Source organism: Myripristis murdjan, chromosome 12, assembly GCF_902150065.1.
Source record: "Myripristis murdjan chromosome 12, fMyrMur1.1, whole genome shotgun sequence".
NCBI lineage: Eukaryota > Metazoa > Chordata > Actinopteri > Holocentriformes > Holocentridae > Myripristis > Myripristis murdjan.
Genome location: NC_043991.1, coordinates 7,617,858 through 7,632,202, shown reverse-complemented (window position 1 = coordinate 7,632,202; position 14,345 = coordinate 7,617,858). Strand labels below are relative to the sequence as shown.

The following is a 14,345-nucleotide window of genomic DNA, read 5'->3' as shown; positions in this document are numbered from 1 at the left end:
GGCTAACCATATTTGCACATCTGAGTTGCCCATTACAACCAGTCCTCTATTACTGATCACTGAGCAGCGCCACTGGAGAAGTTCAGGGATTAAATCTCTGATGTATTCTCATCTGTTCTCCTCATTCAGAATTTTCTACTGGCTCCAAATGTTCAATAAAGGACCTGTTGGTTCAGCAAAGGCAATTAAAGTTCTCCATTATTTGCTGCAGGGTAAATTTCATACAGGCTGTATATAACTGCTTGCCCTATTCAGATGACTGGTGTGTCTGTTACCTTGGATCACTCCCTCAAACCTAAACTGCATTTTTTTTTCTCACTTGAATAAATCTCAGCTTTCTGATATTGCTATGTTTAATTATTATTAACTTTGGTCAACTCTAAACCTAAGTAAGGAACAATCAGCTTGACATGTGCATAATAACCCAGTCGACATCAATTTTATTGTCAAAGCGCCTCTTTGGACATAAAATCTTGGTGAGTTTTGCCATCTTACAAATTTAGACTAAAGACTTCCCTTGGCTTTCCACAAGAAAATGGCAATAACTGTGAGAGTTTTTATTTTAGCGGAAATGTTGTAACGCTTAACTGCAGCTTTTGCCTTCAGGTAAGAGAACATTCATGTTTAAATGTTCTGAGATACACACAAAACTCATTACTTGTCATATCTTTCCAGGTAATTCTCACCATGGGAGGCAACAATTTTACCTCACTGTTCCAGGAATATGCTATTGTGTGTCTCAAGTCAAAAGACTGCACACAGAGTTAACAGCTAAAGTCTGCATGGATAGTAAATACAGGACTGACGAACCATGGTGTATTTCAATTTATCTGAGTGGCAGAGTGACTTCAAGTGGATGTAGACTCACATTTGTGACATAACATTCAGAGGCAGTGTCTTACTTTAAAATACCACTGAGAGTGTAAAGTCACAGGACTTGACTTGATTTGTGCTGCAGACACAATTCAACTGTGGAATAACCTCAGATGTAGATTTAAAAGAAAATTCAGATAGTCATACTGAATTCCATTTTTTTTTTTTTTTTATTTGTTGGCTTTCATCATACAAAATATTAGATATGCAGTAATTCAAACATTTCTACATGAAACCTGGTACAATTGTTTTTCCTGTTTTTCTTTCCACATATACTCAGTATTTCAAATAACTAATGTGGCAACAAATTCACACCATTCTTTTTTCTTTTCTTTAAGGTCTAAAGTGAAACCTTTAGTGTTTTTTTAAGTACTTTTTTCTCATTGTTAAATTTCTGAAGTGAAACCTTTAGAGAATAAACTTTTTGTCAATACATATGTTTTTTTTTTCTTTTTTTGTCATTGTTAAATTTCTAAAGTGAAACCTTTAGAGAATTAAGACAATTCTGGAAAGTGGGAAACATTTGCGCTGACTGCAACTGGTGTCATGTTGCTCAGCAAGAGGACATTTTAAAAAAGTCTCTTTTTAAGAATGCCTCTTTCTCAGCACCGCTTCTTCTCCTGCTGCGCGTGCTTCAACGTGCGACATTTTGCTCTGTGGACCACAGGACGCAGAACTCGCTTCTCCTTTCTCTCCAAACCTCATCCGCACAAAGAATGAGGGTCGATTTGTCGCTCTTGTGGCATACCCGACCTCATTCACATAAAGAATGAGAGTCATCTTGGCATGGACGGGACAAGAGGCGACGCTCACGGGGGCCCCGCGGGCCGGCGCCGTGCTGCCTGGACGGAATCCTCCTCAGGAGTATCCAGGGATGAGTAGAAACAGTGTCATCCTCTTCACAAGGATGAGTATTTCCATGTAAGAAGGTTTGCAGAATCTCAGACGAGAGGAGCAAAGTCCCAGATCAGCGCTCAGGGAGGGTGATCTCAGGAACCCAGTCGCTCAGACTGCGGCTCTCCTCACAGAACAGGTGCAGCTTCTCCAGAGCAGGGTCCTCCCATGAACCATCAGCTGGGTTCTGTTCAAACACAAGTAGGAAGCAACTTTTAGTCACAAGCACATCACAGCCACTTCACTTTCACATGAATCAAACACACTCATTTGGAAGCTGCTCAAGCAGGATGGAGGTGCATGTACCGTGATGAGGACGCAGTGAGCATCTTCAAGCTGCTCAGCCTTGTCACCAACAATCTCAGCCAGGCGCTGCATGTCGCTCACTCGGACGATGCTGATGTCGTTGTCGAAGCAGAAGGACTGGATGAGGGTGAAGTGGATCTGCAGAGCGATGTCACACTCAAACTCCTCATCCATGGCCAGGACACAGAAAGACACGCTGTCTGGGTCTCTGTGAGCAAATAAGAGTGATGTTTATTAGCTGCCGCACTCATATGGTCATCAAATAGACAATTCAGAGACAATGTCACAAGTCATTTTTCAGCATGATTGGTTACTTACTCAGTCATTATTTTGGCACTCTCATAGACTCCAACAGTGAGGCGATCCTCACTCTGAGCAGAGAACAGAGCTTCTCTCAGGGATTTGCCAGGAGACTGCATCTTGAAATTAATTCAAAGTCTGATGTATGAGCTTCAGCAGATGTGGGTAGAAATTCAAGAAATGAGTGTTTGTGCTGGTTCTACAATCTTGCCCGTATTTATAGCGGAAACCCGGCACACGCGCGCTCTGTGATTGGCTGTCTGGTGACAATGCCTGGGAGACCTCCCCCGCCACACACACACATACACGGGCGCGTGCCTATAGAGAAAAGTTGGAAAGGTGGGGCAGCTGTGACTGAATACATCAAATGCAAAACTCTGTGACCTTTATCTGATGCCCCCAGTTTACAGGAATAATTAAGCGCAGATAAATCCTAGACACGTGTCCCCGAGGTTGAGGTAGATTTGGAATGAAATCACTTTCCAATCATTTCTTTAGAAAGTGTTCAAGCTTAGACCTTGTAGAAAATTGCATGACATTTGCAGAGCTGTCACTTGAGAAATTGTGCCCCGATACAAGAGAGTCTCCAGTATCATGAAAAAAGTTGAAAATTGGCCCATATAGCCTACTATAAAATCTCGAAAAAATCAGAACCTAAATAGATGAGGCATTGTTATTATGATGGATGGCATTATGCATTACTATTATTTTTTTTTTCATTGTATATCGGACTGACTTCCGACTTGCGACCAATTTCACTGTATATGCTGATTTTGGAGATCAGAGTAGACATGGCACGCGCCGCTGCTTTGCATGCGTAAAGCAAGGCCTCGGCTGAGGCGCGTGGCATCTGGAGATGCTTGCATGCTTTATCTCTATGTCTGCACCACTCTCCATAGCAACCAAAAGATGCCATCTGTCCGTGGGGGAAGGTGAAGGGTCGACAAGAGAAACTGCTGCACAATAAGTCAGCACCTGCTCTGCGTAATGGCCGCAGGCGATGCAGCTATTCATTCCACTGCAAATATGATTTGAGCCTCTCAGTTTAACAGAATCCCGACGCAGACCTTTACTAAATTTATGCTCGAGTTCGGCTATATTTATCCCTGATGTATTGTTCAGAAAGGTTGTTATGGTCCATGAAGCAGACGGCGCGATAGATTTCTAGGTGCCAAATCAGTTAACCCACGTCAGACAGTGTTATTTTGAAACACGGCAAGCCATAAGCCTAAGAAACTCAGAGTTACTGCGCTGCCTTAGATAAATTTGCATCCGCACAAAGAGACTTGCTCAATTGCCGTAGGTCACCAGAGAGGAGCCTCGGCCACCAACACCTGTCGCGCACTTTTGGGGAGGGGCCTCGTCCGGCAGATGTGCCTCAGCAACAATAGGTCGGTATCGATTTGCACGCGCCTGCCCTGTTGCCATGCAAGTCGATCCTTCCTAAAATAGCCCTGCGTTTGGGCCCCTATCAGCTGGATCAAACCTTAGTCCGAAGCTTTTTGTCCAGCTGGTCCAATATCGCCCGAGGAGCGATCGAGTAAAAACAAATGCCATCTACTGCGCTTGTCTGCTGTACTTCTGCGGTGCGTCCCAGATAAGACAGCCGTGTTGTATAACAAAACACAATTTCAGCATTCTTACAAGTGTTGACAACTCAAACTGAAATGTGATTTTATCTGTCCTTCCTAGTCTGTGTACGCTTGAGTGTGGCATCTTTTTTGGAGATAACGTTTGCTGTGACACTTTGTCGTGAGTTTAGACCATAAGATCTTTCCTTTCGCATTCAAATTGAATCAAAACTCAGACAACAGACCGGCGAATGTAGAGACTTGCGGACAAAGGAACGGCGCGCCCTAGGGTTGCGGTTGACCTGGGTTAGGGGAGGGGGTCCTCATAGCCACAGTCCTCCATCTGCCGTTCTGCCATCCACAGAACAATGGTGCTGAATCAATCACCGCCAACCTGTGTCGCCCACACAACCTCCCCACTCCAGCCCCTTTATTTACGCAGCAGTCGCAGCACGCCTGACCCGATGCAAGATCTGTCCCTAGCTTTTATGCAACCAAAAAAAAATAAACAAATGGGAATCAGCTGTAGACAGAAGCTGCCTGAACAGTCGAAATTAGTGTGAAATCGAGCCGTGCGTAAAAGTTGTTGATCACAGGCACGAAAATCAACAGAAAGCAAACAATCACTTTATGCTAAAATACTCTTAAAACAAGTCATGAAATTAGAATTATCTAAACCTAAGTGTAGATGGTGGATCTTACACACTTAATGCTAAAAAGCAACCAAATCCAAACTGTAAGTAACTTATTTTAAACTTTAGATTTCTGCCCATAAAAAAACAAGTGGCCTAGTCCCTATACTCCCTCGAGTAAATAAATAAAAACCATGCAAGGGCTTTGGACAGCTGATAGCCACGTGGTCCAGCAGTGCAGATTGTGCAGCACGCACAGCGCTCTGGCACGCGCTGGTCATTTGCATTTGTATGGGCTTCTTGATAATAGAGGCTTCTGCGCGCACAATGAGGCCGTTTTAGCCAGTCTGTAGTCCTACAGATGGCATCATCCACCTGCCCTTTCTCCAGCTCGCTTAGGGGATGGGGGTGCAGGGCTGGGACGCCTTCTGCACACTTTCTCCATGCTACTGCTTATACACTCACTTTCCCCAAATATTAATATATAGGATTGTACATAGGCCTGTTTTTGTAGAGTTTGGGTCACGTAGCGTAATTATTTTTAAGATGATCAACTTTTAAAGCTCATCCTGAGACAAAACATTATCCAAATGCCAGTTGTGTCTAAGGCGAAATTTGTGTTTGCTTTTGCACCAATAAGATGTATTGTGAGAGTTTGCAAAACTTCATGTCTGAATTTATTTTTCACTACAAATCTGTGCTATAGGAAAAGTGTGTTTTTACCAATTTGGATAGCCTAAAAATAGCTTACAACTATGAAGTCAAACTCTTACAATAAAATTATTTTTTTACAGGGCTGCCTAAGCCCTGCTCCGAGGCAGAACGTGGCTCGATGACCCCTATCAATCTGCCACGAGCCGGAGTGTGACAATAGCATTATCATACCAATACACCATTCAGGTCAGCCAATCAGAGCGCAGCGCATTCACTCGCCCGCACGAGCTGCAGGGTATAAAACAGGGACACTCAGCATCTGAGGACACTGCGTCTCGGATTTGCCTTCCGACAACACAAACTCTCTAAAGCTCCCTTGCGGAATATCTTAACTCGACAACATGACTCTTGAGGAGGTTCTGATCCAGAAACCCGCCGAGCGGCTCCAGTGCACCGGCAAAGCCCTGGAAGAAGTCCTGCTCTCCGCTAAAGACAACGACAACCTCACCGTCGGTGTCTACGAGTCTGCTAAAATTATGAATCTGTAAGTATGAGCTGCTGCTGTGTCATCATATCTTTTGCATTTCCATCTGTCATACAGTTTAATTTGGATCGTTACTGAATATGTGCTCACTATTTTTTTTATTGTGTTTCCACAGTGACCCAGACAGCGTGTCTTTCTGTGTCCTGGCCATGGATGAGGAGTTTGAGTGTGACATCGCTCTGCAGATCCACTTCACCCTCATCCAGTCCTTCTGCTTCGACAACGACATCAGCATCGTCCGAGTGAGCGACATGCAGCGCCTGGCTGAGATTGTTGGTGACAAGGCTGAGCAGCTTGAAGATGCTCACTGCGTCCTCATCACGGTACGTGCACCTCCATCCTGCTTGAGCAGCTTCCAAATGAGTGTGTTTGATTCATGTGAACGTGAAGTGGTTGTGATGTGCTTGTGACTAAAAGTTGCTTCCTGCTTGTGTTTGAACAGAACCCGGCTGATGGTTCATGGGAGGACCCTGCTCTGGAGAAGCTGCACCTGTTCTGTGAGGAGAGCCGCAGTCTGAACGACTGGGTTCCTGAGATCACCCTCCCTGAGCGCTGATCTGGGACTTTGCTCCTCTCGTCTGAGATGCTGCAAACCTTCTTAAATGGAAATACTCATCCTTGTGAAGAGGATGACACTGTTTCTACTCATCCCTGGATACTCCTGAGGAGGATTCCGTCCAGGCAGCACGGCGCCGGCCCGCGGGGCCCCCGTGAGCGTCGCCTCTTGTCCCGTCCATGCCAAGATGACTCTCATTCTTTATGTGAATGAGGTCGGGTATGCCACAAGAGCGACAAATCGACCCTCATTCTTTGTGCGGATGAGGTTTGGAGAGAAAGGAGAAGCGAGTTCTGCGTCCTGTGGTCCACAGAGCAAAATGTCGCACGTTGAAGCACGCGCAGCAGGAGAAGAAGCGGTGCTGAGAAAGAGGCATTCTTAAAAAGAGACTTTTTTAAAATGTCCTCTTGCTGAGCAACATGACACCAGTTGCAGTCAGCGCAAATGTTTCCCACTTTCCAGAATTGTCTTAATTCTCTAAAGGTTTCACTTTAGAAATTTAACAATGACAACAAAAGAAAAAAAAAGTAAAAAAGAAAAAAAAAGTTTATTCTCTAAAGGTTTCACTTTAGAACTTGAATAATGACTAAATTAAGACTAAATTTATATTGAACAACGTTGTAATGCTCTAAAGGTTTAACTTTAGAATGTCTCACAATGTGCTTAAGAAAAAAAGCTAACAATAATGTAGACAGTATATAGCCTTCATTTAAAGATGTGACTTTAATAGAAAATTTGATTAAGTTGGAACTGTGTTGGAAAGATTATAATATTCTAAATGTTCCACCTCAGAATTGTTGGGAAATGTCATGATTAATACTTCAATAAAACAAAAAAATATCTATACATTTTTGGTGTTTTGTGTTTTCACTTGCAGTGTTTTCGACACGGCTGGCTTGGCATGAAAAATAAGTTTCCAACAGCATCTGTCAGGTTATGTGCGAGTGGGCCATAATGCAGTTTGTGTTTGTGTGTGTGTGTGTGTGTGTGTGTGTGTGCTTTGTGAGGAAAGAGTGCTGAGCTGGGCTAGGGGAGATATGAAACTAACAAAAGTTTTACAACTCCGCAAATTTGCATAGGAGGCGCTAAGGTCTGTCATCTGGTCGCTGTTGTCCCTGCAGTAAAACTCCGTGGTCCCTCCTTCCTCCAGGCGCTCATCTGCATGTGTATGGGGAGCGCACAATAGCGGAGCACTCGGCTGTCAAATCCAGCGGTCCGCACAGAGCGCCTATTGTCTGGCCTGCAGATGTCTCCGCAGCCACGCCGCGCCATCTGCCGCTTTCTGCAGGTGGGGGTCGGGCAAGGGAGGAGCTGGGGTGCTGGGTCTTCAGTGCCAGAGGGGCAGGGTTTGGCTGGTTTGGGCCGGTTGTAGAGGGGTCCTGCATATCATCTGGTGTTCTGCCAGCTGCTGTTGGGCTATTGTTTACTCGCAGTCTCGCAGGCACTAGTGAAACTTTAGTAAACACTCGACAAAGGCGGCTGAAGTGAGATCAGCTCTGTTTGGGTGCAGCAGCCACCACCTGCTTTAATTAACAAAGAGATCTGCGTGAGTCATCAGTTTTCTTACACTTTATTCAGTACATTATATGCAGCATTTAAACAGACAGAATGGGTATAAGGATGACTTTCATTTAAATAAATACATATTTATATATTAAAAAAAATAATACTAGGGTGTAGTTTACACCTCAAAGCCTGCAGACAGTTGCAGAGAAACAGGCTGCTGTATAATGATTCACTAAGGCTTAGTTTTGCATTATCAGTGCATGACTACCATACAAGAGGCAAACAATTTATACATCAGCTTTCAAAATAAAGCTACTTTTACATTTGTTTACACTCCCTAAAAATGTAATCTCATCAGGCACTTTCACACAAATACCTCGGGCTATTTTTGAAAACACAAAAAAACATCCCTTCATAGGAGTATTGAGTGACTTATCAAATCTATCAAAAGTTATATTGTGAAAAAGTTCTTCAGTATTCATCAGTAAACACTATGTTTTGTTGTTTTCCAAAACCACAGTAAAAAAAAAAAAAGAAAAAAGAAAAAAGAAAAAAGAAGATAAAATAACACTAGTACTACAAACAGTAATACAATAATGGCATAAAATAGGTCTGTAAGAAAAACTGTGATGTTGTATGTCTTTGTTTATTATGAAAGCACACAGAACTTGGAGGTGTGCCTGAGGCCCCTGTAGGCTCGGAGGCCCTCCCTCTTGGGGTCCCGCACCATGCCCCTCACCACAGGCACAGTGTCACAGCCCCGCCTCTTCTGGGCACTGTGTAGGAGGATACGGTACACCCCGGTGACAGGGCTCCGGCTGTTGTTGGGCTGATTGTTCCGTATGTGCTCCACGGTAAATCCCAGCTCATCCAAAGAGGCCCTGACCTCCTCCTCTTCGTCCTCTAGTTCCCCGGGGTCCGAGTCGAGCAGGCGGAAGGGGCTCGGTGGATCGGGAGGCACCAGTGACCATGGAAACTCCACAGGCAAGAGCCAGTCACAGCCCAACATCTGATCCACCGCGTAACGATCTGTGGGTACGGGCTTCAAGATCCCCTTGATCAGCCTCTGGCAGGGGCCCGGCACCCAGGGAGGGATAGTGTAGGTGCCGTCCAAAATGCAGCGGCGCAGCTTGCCCATGGTTTCAGCGCGGAACGGCATGGTGCCAGTCACCATGAAGAAAAGTAGGACCCCCATGGCCCACACGTCCACAGGGGGCCCCACGTAGCACTCGTCCCTGAAGAGCTCCGGGGCGGCATAGGGGGGAGAGCCGCAGAAGGTGTCCAGGGCATTGTTGCGGTTTGAGACATGGGTGCTAAATCCAAAGTCAGCCACCTTCACACAGGCACTGCTGGTGAACAGGACGTTCTCGGCCTTCAGGTCCCGGTGGATGATGTTGTTGTTGTGCTGCACACAACAAAACATGAGTTGGTTTGGTATTTCTACACAGCTAACAAATCTGAGGTCATGGTTTCTGCAAATATGGCAAGTAAGTAGACTAGCAATACCAAATCCACAGACAATGCATACTTGTAAACCACTCATACTCAACAGAATGCAGTTTAATGTTTTGAATTTCACAACTAAATGATAATAAGCCCAGATCTGAATTGCAGTTTGGCGCTCGTGGTGCCACATTATCCAAAGATAGGGTGAAACAGACTATGAAATTTGAGCACCCGGACAGCTATATGTTTTAAAAGCTTTTCTCCACAGGACTGCATTGATCCATTAAGGCATGATTAGTTCAGCAGCTCCTCTCTAAGAGCAGTCACGCTGCCTAAGCCTTGAAAAGACTCACAGCCTACCAGCCCACACATTTTTTCCACCCGTCTGCACCGGCCAATAACACTTCCTGTAAACACTGATATGCAGTATACTCTCTAACACTCAAAATTTATCTCATGCACCTCATCCTGTTCAATATGATTTTCTTATAGTGCCTTTTATCCACTGGTCCTATTGGCCACTCATTTTTCTCGACAGCTCTAACAATAATGTATGACATACTGCTTGAACGGATACAGACATATAACGTTGTGGAGTCAAATGCATTGTCCTGTCCAGTATATGTTTTACAATGCCCCTTTGAACTGTGTCTGAAATCTTCTTCTTATGCCTCAGCATCAGCATGAAGCCCTGTATGCTGCCAGTAAGTCTGCTCTATGTCACCAGTATCATCAAGACAAATTCATGTACAGCTTAGTGCACCTGGCAAATATAACGGCCGTATTACAAAATGTTTTCTAATACGACACGTTCTAAAAGTGACTGACCTCTAGAGACAAGGACTGAGAAATAAATGATACTATATGACAGAAAATGGACAAAAAGAGACTAGTTTGCCTTTGAGTAACATGGTGTGGTCTCTCTAGGGGGTCCAAAGCACATTTATGTATAAGGGACAAGTAAGGAGGAAAGGAAAGAAAGAAAGAACAATCTCACAACATGACCGATGACAAGCCCCATCTCATCTTGTGAGCATGCCAGAAAGCAGCAACACAAGACAGAGCTGACAACACTAATCACTTTTTCACCACCATATGCAGCACCCAGGCCCCTCGCATTAAACAAATCATCAGATCAAACTGGAACCTAATCACTTGTGATTCCCCTCACAGAGAACTTTCCCAGAATCCTCCCATTTTCTCTTACAGAGAAACACCTTCCATAAGAGACAAACTCCTGGCTGAGAAGACCTTTGGGCACCGACAGAGGTGGCAAAGTGCAATCACTGTGAAAACACTCGACACACCCAAACATTGGCAGACCTCAAAAGCAATTACATCCACCAGCACAAAGATCTCATCGACTGCAACACCAGCGAACGTTGTGTGCCGCCTCACTTGCCCCTGTGGATGTTTTTTTTTTTTTTTTTTTTTTATGTGGGTCGCACAAAATGCAGACTCAGACACACAAACATGCCATTAAAGCGAACAATAGAGACGAGACCACATGGCTAGACGCTGGAGTGAATCTCATTCCAGCAATGAGACACTCCTACAAGCAGAGGGAATATCAAACGAGCCACAAGGCGGGGTGACTGTCCGAACAGACATTTTGGATTTTTCATTTAAATGCAATGTTTTCTTTTGGTTTGTTTGTTTGTTTTGGTTTTTTCCCAGGTCTAAACAAAAAGATTTATTTTAAGCCATGTTTGAAACGATTTTCTGCACGACTGCATTTTTCAACTACTAACAAGAAATCTTTTTTTTTTTTTTTTTTTTTTTTTTTTTTTTAACTGGAAGCGCCTACTCCCATTTCCTTACAACACACCTGTGCAAACTCATTAAGGCCACTGGGCTGAAGTGTGTCAGCATCTTTCTCTCTATCTTTTCCTCCTTTTTTTTCTCCCCCTCCACAAAAGTGTGCCTTAGACTCATTACCAAGACCCCACCATGATACCTTCATTTAAGCTGGTCTTTTTCGGTTAATTTTGAACTCATCAAGGGCACCTTATATAGAAATGTTACATTCAACGTTATATCTTTAAAATGCTGCTGCTTTCTTAGGCAGGTCTCCCTTTGAAATCCTTGATTTTAGCATGACTAAGCATAAATAAATGAACAAAATTTCATGATGAAAATTACCAATAAAATGATAGTTAAGAGAACATATTTATATCAAACTAACCAAATATTTGATGGCAGATAAGATCTGGGCGAAGGTGATCTTGCTGTTCTTATCAGACAGTTTGCCCTCATCGCAGATCCTGGTGTGGAGGTCGCCGCCTCCTGCGTACTCCAGCACCAGGTAGACACGGCTGGGCGTCTCCACCACCTCGTACAGACGGACCACGTTGGTGTGATGCAGGACCTCCATGTTGGAGATCTCCCTGGATAGCAGACGGTGGGCCTCCACATCCAGCCTGGTCTTATCCAGCACCTTCAGGGCCACCTTGTCTAGGATGGAGACAGAGGAGGACGTCACACATCAGCGCTGGAGAGACTTGAGGGCATGTTTACCTTTTTTCAGTGAGAATCAGTGACTTAAGTCTGTCACAGTTTACAGCTTACCTTTGGTTAAGGCGTGGAAGGCCAGTTTGACCCTGGAGAAAGTTCCATAGCCAATCTCACCGCGGACTTTGTAAAAGCCCACCCTGCGGCCTATGATCAGCTCCTTGATGATCTTCTCATCTTTGCACATGTCTGCAGTGAGTTTCTGCAAAGGAGTGGGGCGCAGTGTGACCTCGGCCTCGTCATCCTCCGTGCCGGCCTCTGAGCTGTCCGTCAGGCTGTACTGGCTGTGGTGGAGCTTGTGGCTCGCTACCTGGTACTGGTTTCCTGGCATCTCTACAGCAGCCTGGGGCGAAGGTCATCTGCAAAAATAATTTGTCAAATCATGGTCGGGGGACACACTGCCACAAATAAATCTCCATCATAGCAAGTCATCTGATCTCACGTTCAGCCTTAAGATCTTGTTTTTCTCAAAACAAGTGAAAACAATCTGCCCACAGGATGAGATAATCCCATTTGTTTCCAATGCAGTTTCACTTGTTTAAGGAATTTTCCCAGGAAAGAGTATAAATATACTGAAACATGCAGAATATCAGCCCTGTCGTATCAAGAAAATGATTAAAAAAAAAAAAAAAAAAAATGTGGAATCACGTTGATTAGCCATAAAATCAAGGATTACTGGATTATCAGATTACCAGTAGCAGATTTTTGTCATTTGTTTTCATGAGGGTGTTCAAATTGGGATTTTTTTTTTTTTTTTTTTTTTTGCAGTGTGAAGTTTCCACTTCAAGTAACCAAAGCTACACAACCACTTATGATGTGTGATCCTTAATGACTGCTTTGCTGCAAAGGTCACATGACAGAATAAGGCCAGGAATAAAGTTGACATTACTCACTAGAGGGGCCATATCAAATAATTACAAACAATTTGAGGACAAAAAGGGGCCTTTAATTATTGAGCACTTTTGACCTGAAGTGGCCATTATTGTGCTCAAAATATATCCGGTGTCATGGTTCATGCATGTTTTCACTCATACATGCACATCACTGACACACTGATGTGCATGTATGAGTGATTTGGTCAAAATATGTCAAGATGATGATGCATAAAGAATTTCTTTGCATTACAGCCAATTCAGCATTTGAAATATGTGGTACTTGCTAATAATTGTGAGTTGTTGGCTTTCATGAACAGTCTATTTAAAAATCAAACACTAAACTCAACACCTGCAACCAGCATCAGATACATTACTCTCGTTACTCTCTGCTCATATTCATTTTTCATTACTCTCAGCACTGCAACATAGATACTGCATATCAAAAACTGGAAACAACACTGTCTGCACTCATACCACAACATGGCAAGGCAGGATACATTTTGCAAAAACAGGTCCAGTAATTTCATTCACTTTCAATTTAAGTATCATCTGAGTTTTCTTACCAAGTTCGCAAACTCCAGATACAGCCGTAGAGTCCATGGCAAGGCAAAAATACTAGAAAACTCTATTTCCAACAGCCCAGTGGGATACAGAAAAAGAAATCTTCTCAAGTGTTATGCTGAAATCCGACACCATCTGTGTCAATATGCTGAAATTATTTGAGAATGTCACCATGGTGTGTCTATGCCTTCAGCTCAGTCTGTGTTTGTTAACAGACTGAGCTGCTGGCCAGGAAGCTGCGGGGTGTCTGTCCGCGCCACCAGAAAACTGGACAGACAGTCAGGGCTTCTCTGTCTGGCTTCACCCGCCTCTCACTGATTGGGGATGAAGGTGGTGTCATGAACTCTAATCCTGGCTTTATTTAGGACTGTCCCAATCCCGTCAAACAGCTAACATCAATGGAGTGTGTAGAATGTGAGGCCAAAACATGCACCATGCAACACGTATACTTTCAACTTGTTGGTTAGGATGCTTTGATTTATTGTGCTTCCAGGCAGGTTAGCAGACTGTTTATGTGCACCTCCAGGTTGTTGTGCTTGTTGTGCAGTGACCTTTGGTAAAAATGAGATGTTATGTAATGGTATTATCGAATGTTCCCCTAGAGCTTAACACTCTCTGCCCCTCTTAGACAGTGGAAGAGCAGCACAGATAAAGAGATTACAAGGCATCAGGTCAACAATCCCAGAAAGTGTGCCATTTCCATTCAGGTGTGCCGGCCCTGTGAGGCAGAGGCAGCAGGGGACACTTGCTGCAGTAGCTGCAATGTGCAGCAGCATGACATCTGCACAACAGCCACATTATATACATGTGTAATGGTGGTGCGTTAAGTGATGCAGCATCAGTTCTGAAAATTAGGATGGATCCCATCCTTAATGAATTCTTTACTGTAAAAATATAAACTATTTGTAATCTATCTGTAAAGGAATACATGTTTATATATTACTCAGGTATAAATAAAAAAAATGATAAAATTCTTAGTTAAAATAGCTGCAACTTGCAATTTTCAAACTTTGCTTTCCTAAGAAGTATAGGCAGGAATACACTACAGTTCAGCTGATCCACTTTTGCAAATTCCCAGGCTAGTAAAATAGCTGTTTGAAATTCATGGGTTATAAA

The 14,345-nt window shown here is 43.7% G+C and overlaps 3 protein-coding genes across 3 annotated transcripts; 1 reads left to right on the top strand and 2 right to left on the bottom strand.

Annotated features, from left to right (window-relative positions):
* Positions 1–1,840: 1,840 nt before the first annotated feature.
* On the bottom strand, positions 1,841–2,830 carry LOC115369016 (growth arrest and DNA damage-inducible protein GADD45 gamma-like). Its single transcript, XM_030065509.1, has 4 exons — positions 2,813–2,830; positions 2,392–2,492; positions 2,074–2,281; positions 1,841–1,954 (listed from the first exon to the last, which is right to left on the bottom strand). Exons 2-4 carry the CDS (start codon positions 2,490–2,492, stop codon positions 1,841–1,843), a joined length of 423 nt encoding a protein of 140 aa, XP_029921369.1. The 5' UTR covers positions 2,813–2,830.
* Positions 2,831–5,628: 2,798 nt separating this feature from the next.
* Positions 5,629–6,748, top strand: LOC115369003 (growth arrest and DNA damage-inducible protein GADD45 gamma-like). The gene is made up of 3 exons (XM_030065496.1): positions 5,629–5,774; positions 5,890–6,097; positions 6,217–6,748. The coding sequence occupies exons 1-3, from the start codon at positions 5,632–5,634 to the stop codon at positions 6,328–6,330; spliced, it is 465 nt and encodes a 154-aa protein (XP_029921356.1). The 5' UTR covers positions 5,629–5,631; the 3' UTR covers positions 6,331–6,748.
* A 1,697-nt stretch (positions 6,749–8,445) lies between these two features.
* nim1kb (NIM1 serine/threonine protein kinase) lies at positions 8,446–13,476 on the bottom strand. The gene is made up of 4 exons (XM_030065530.1): positions 13,232–13,476; positions 11,851–12,152; positions 11,468–11,736; positions 8,446–9,241 (listed from the first exon to the last, which is right to left on the bottom strand). The coding sequence occupies exons 2-4, from the start codon at positions 12,122–12,124 to the stop codon at positions 8,486–8,488; spliced, it is 1,299 nt and encodes a 432-aa protein (XP_029921390.1). The 5' UTR covers positions 12,125–12,152; positions 13,232–13,476; the 3' UTR covers positions 8,446–8,485.
* Positions 13,477–14,345: the final 869 nt, after the last annotated feature.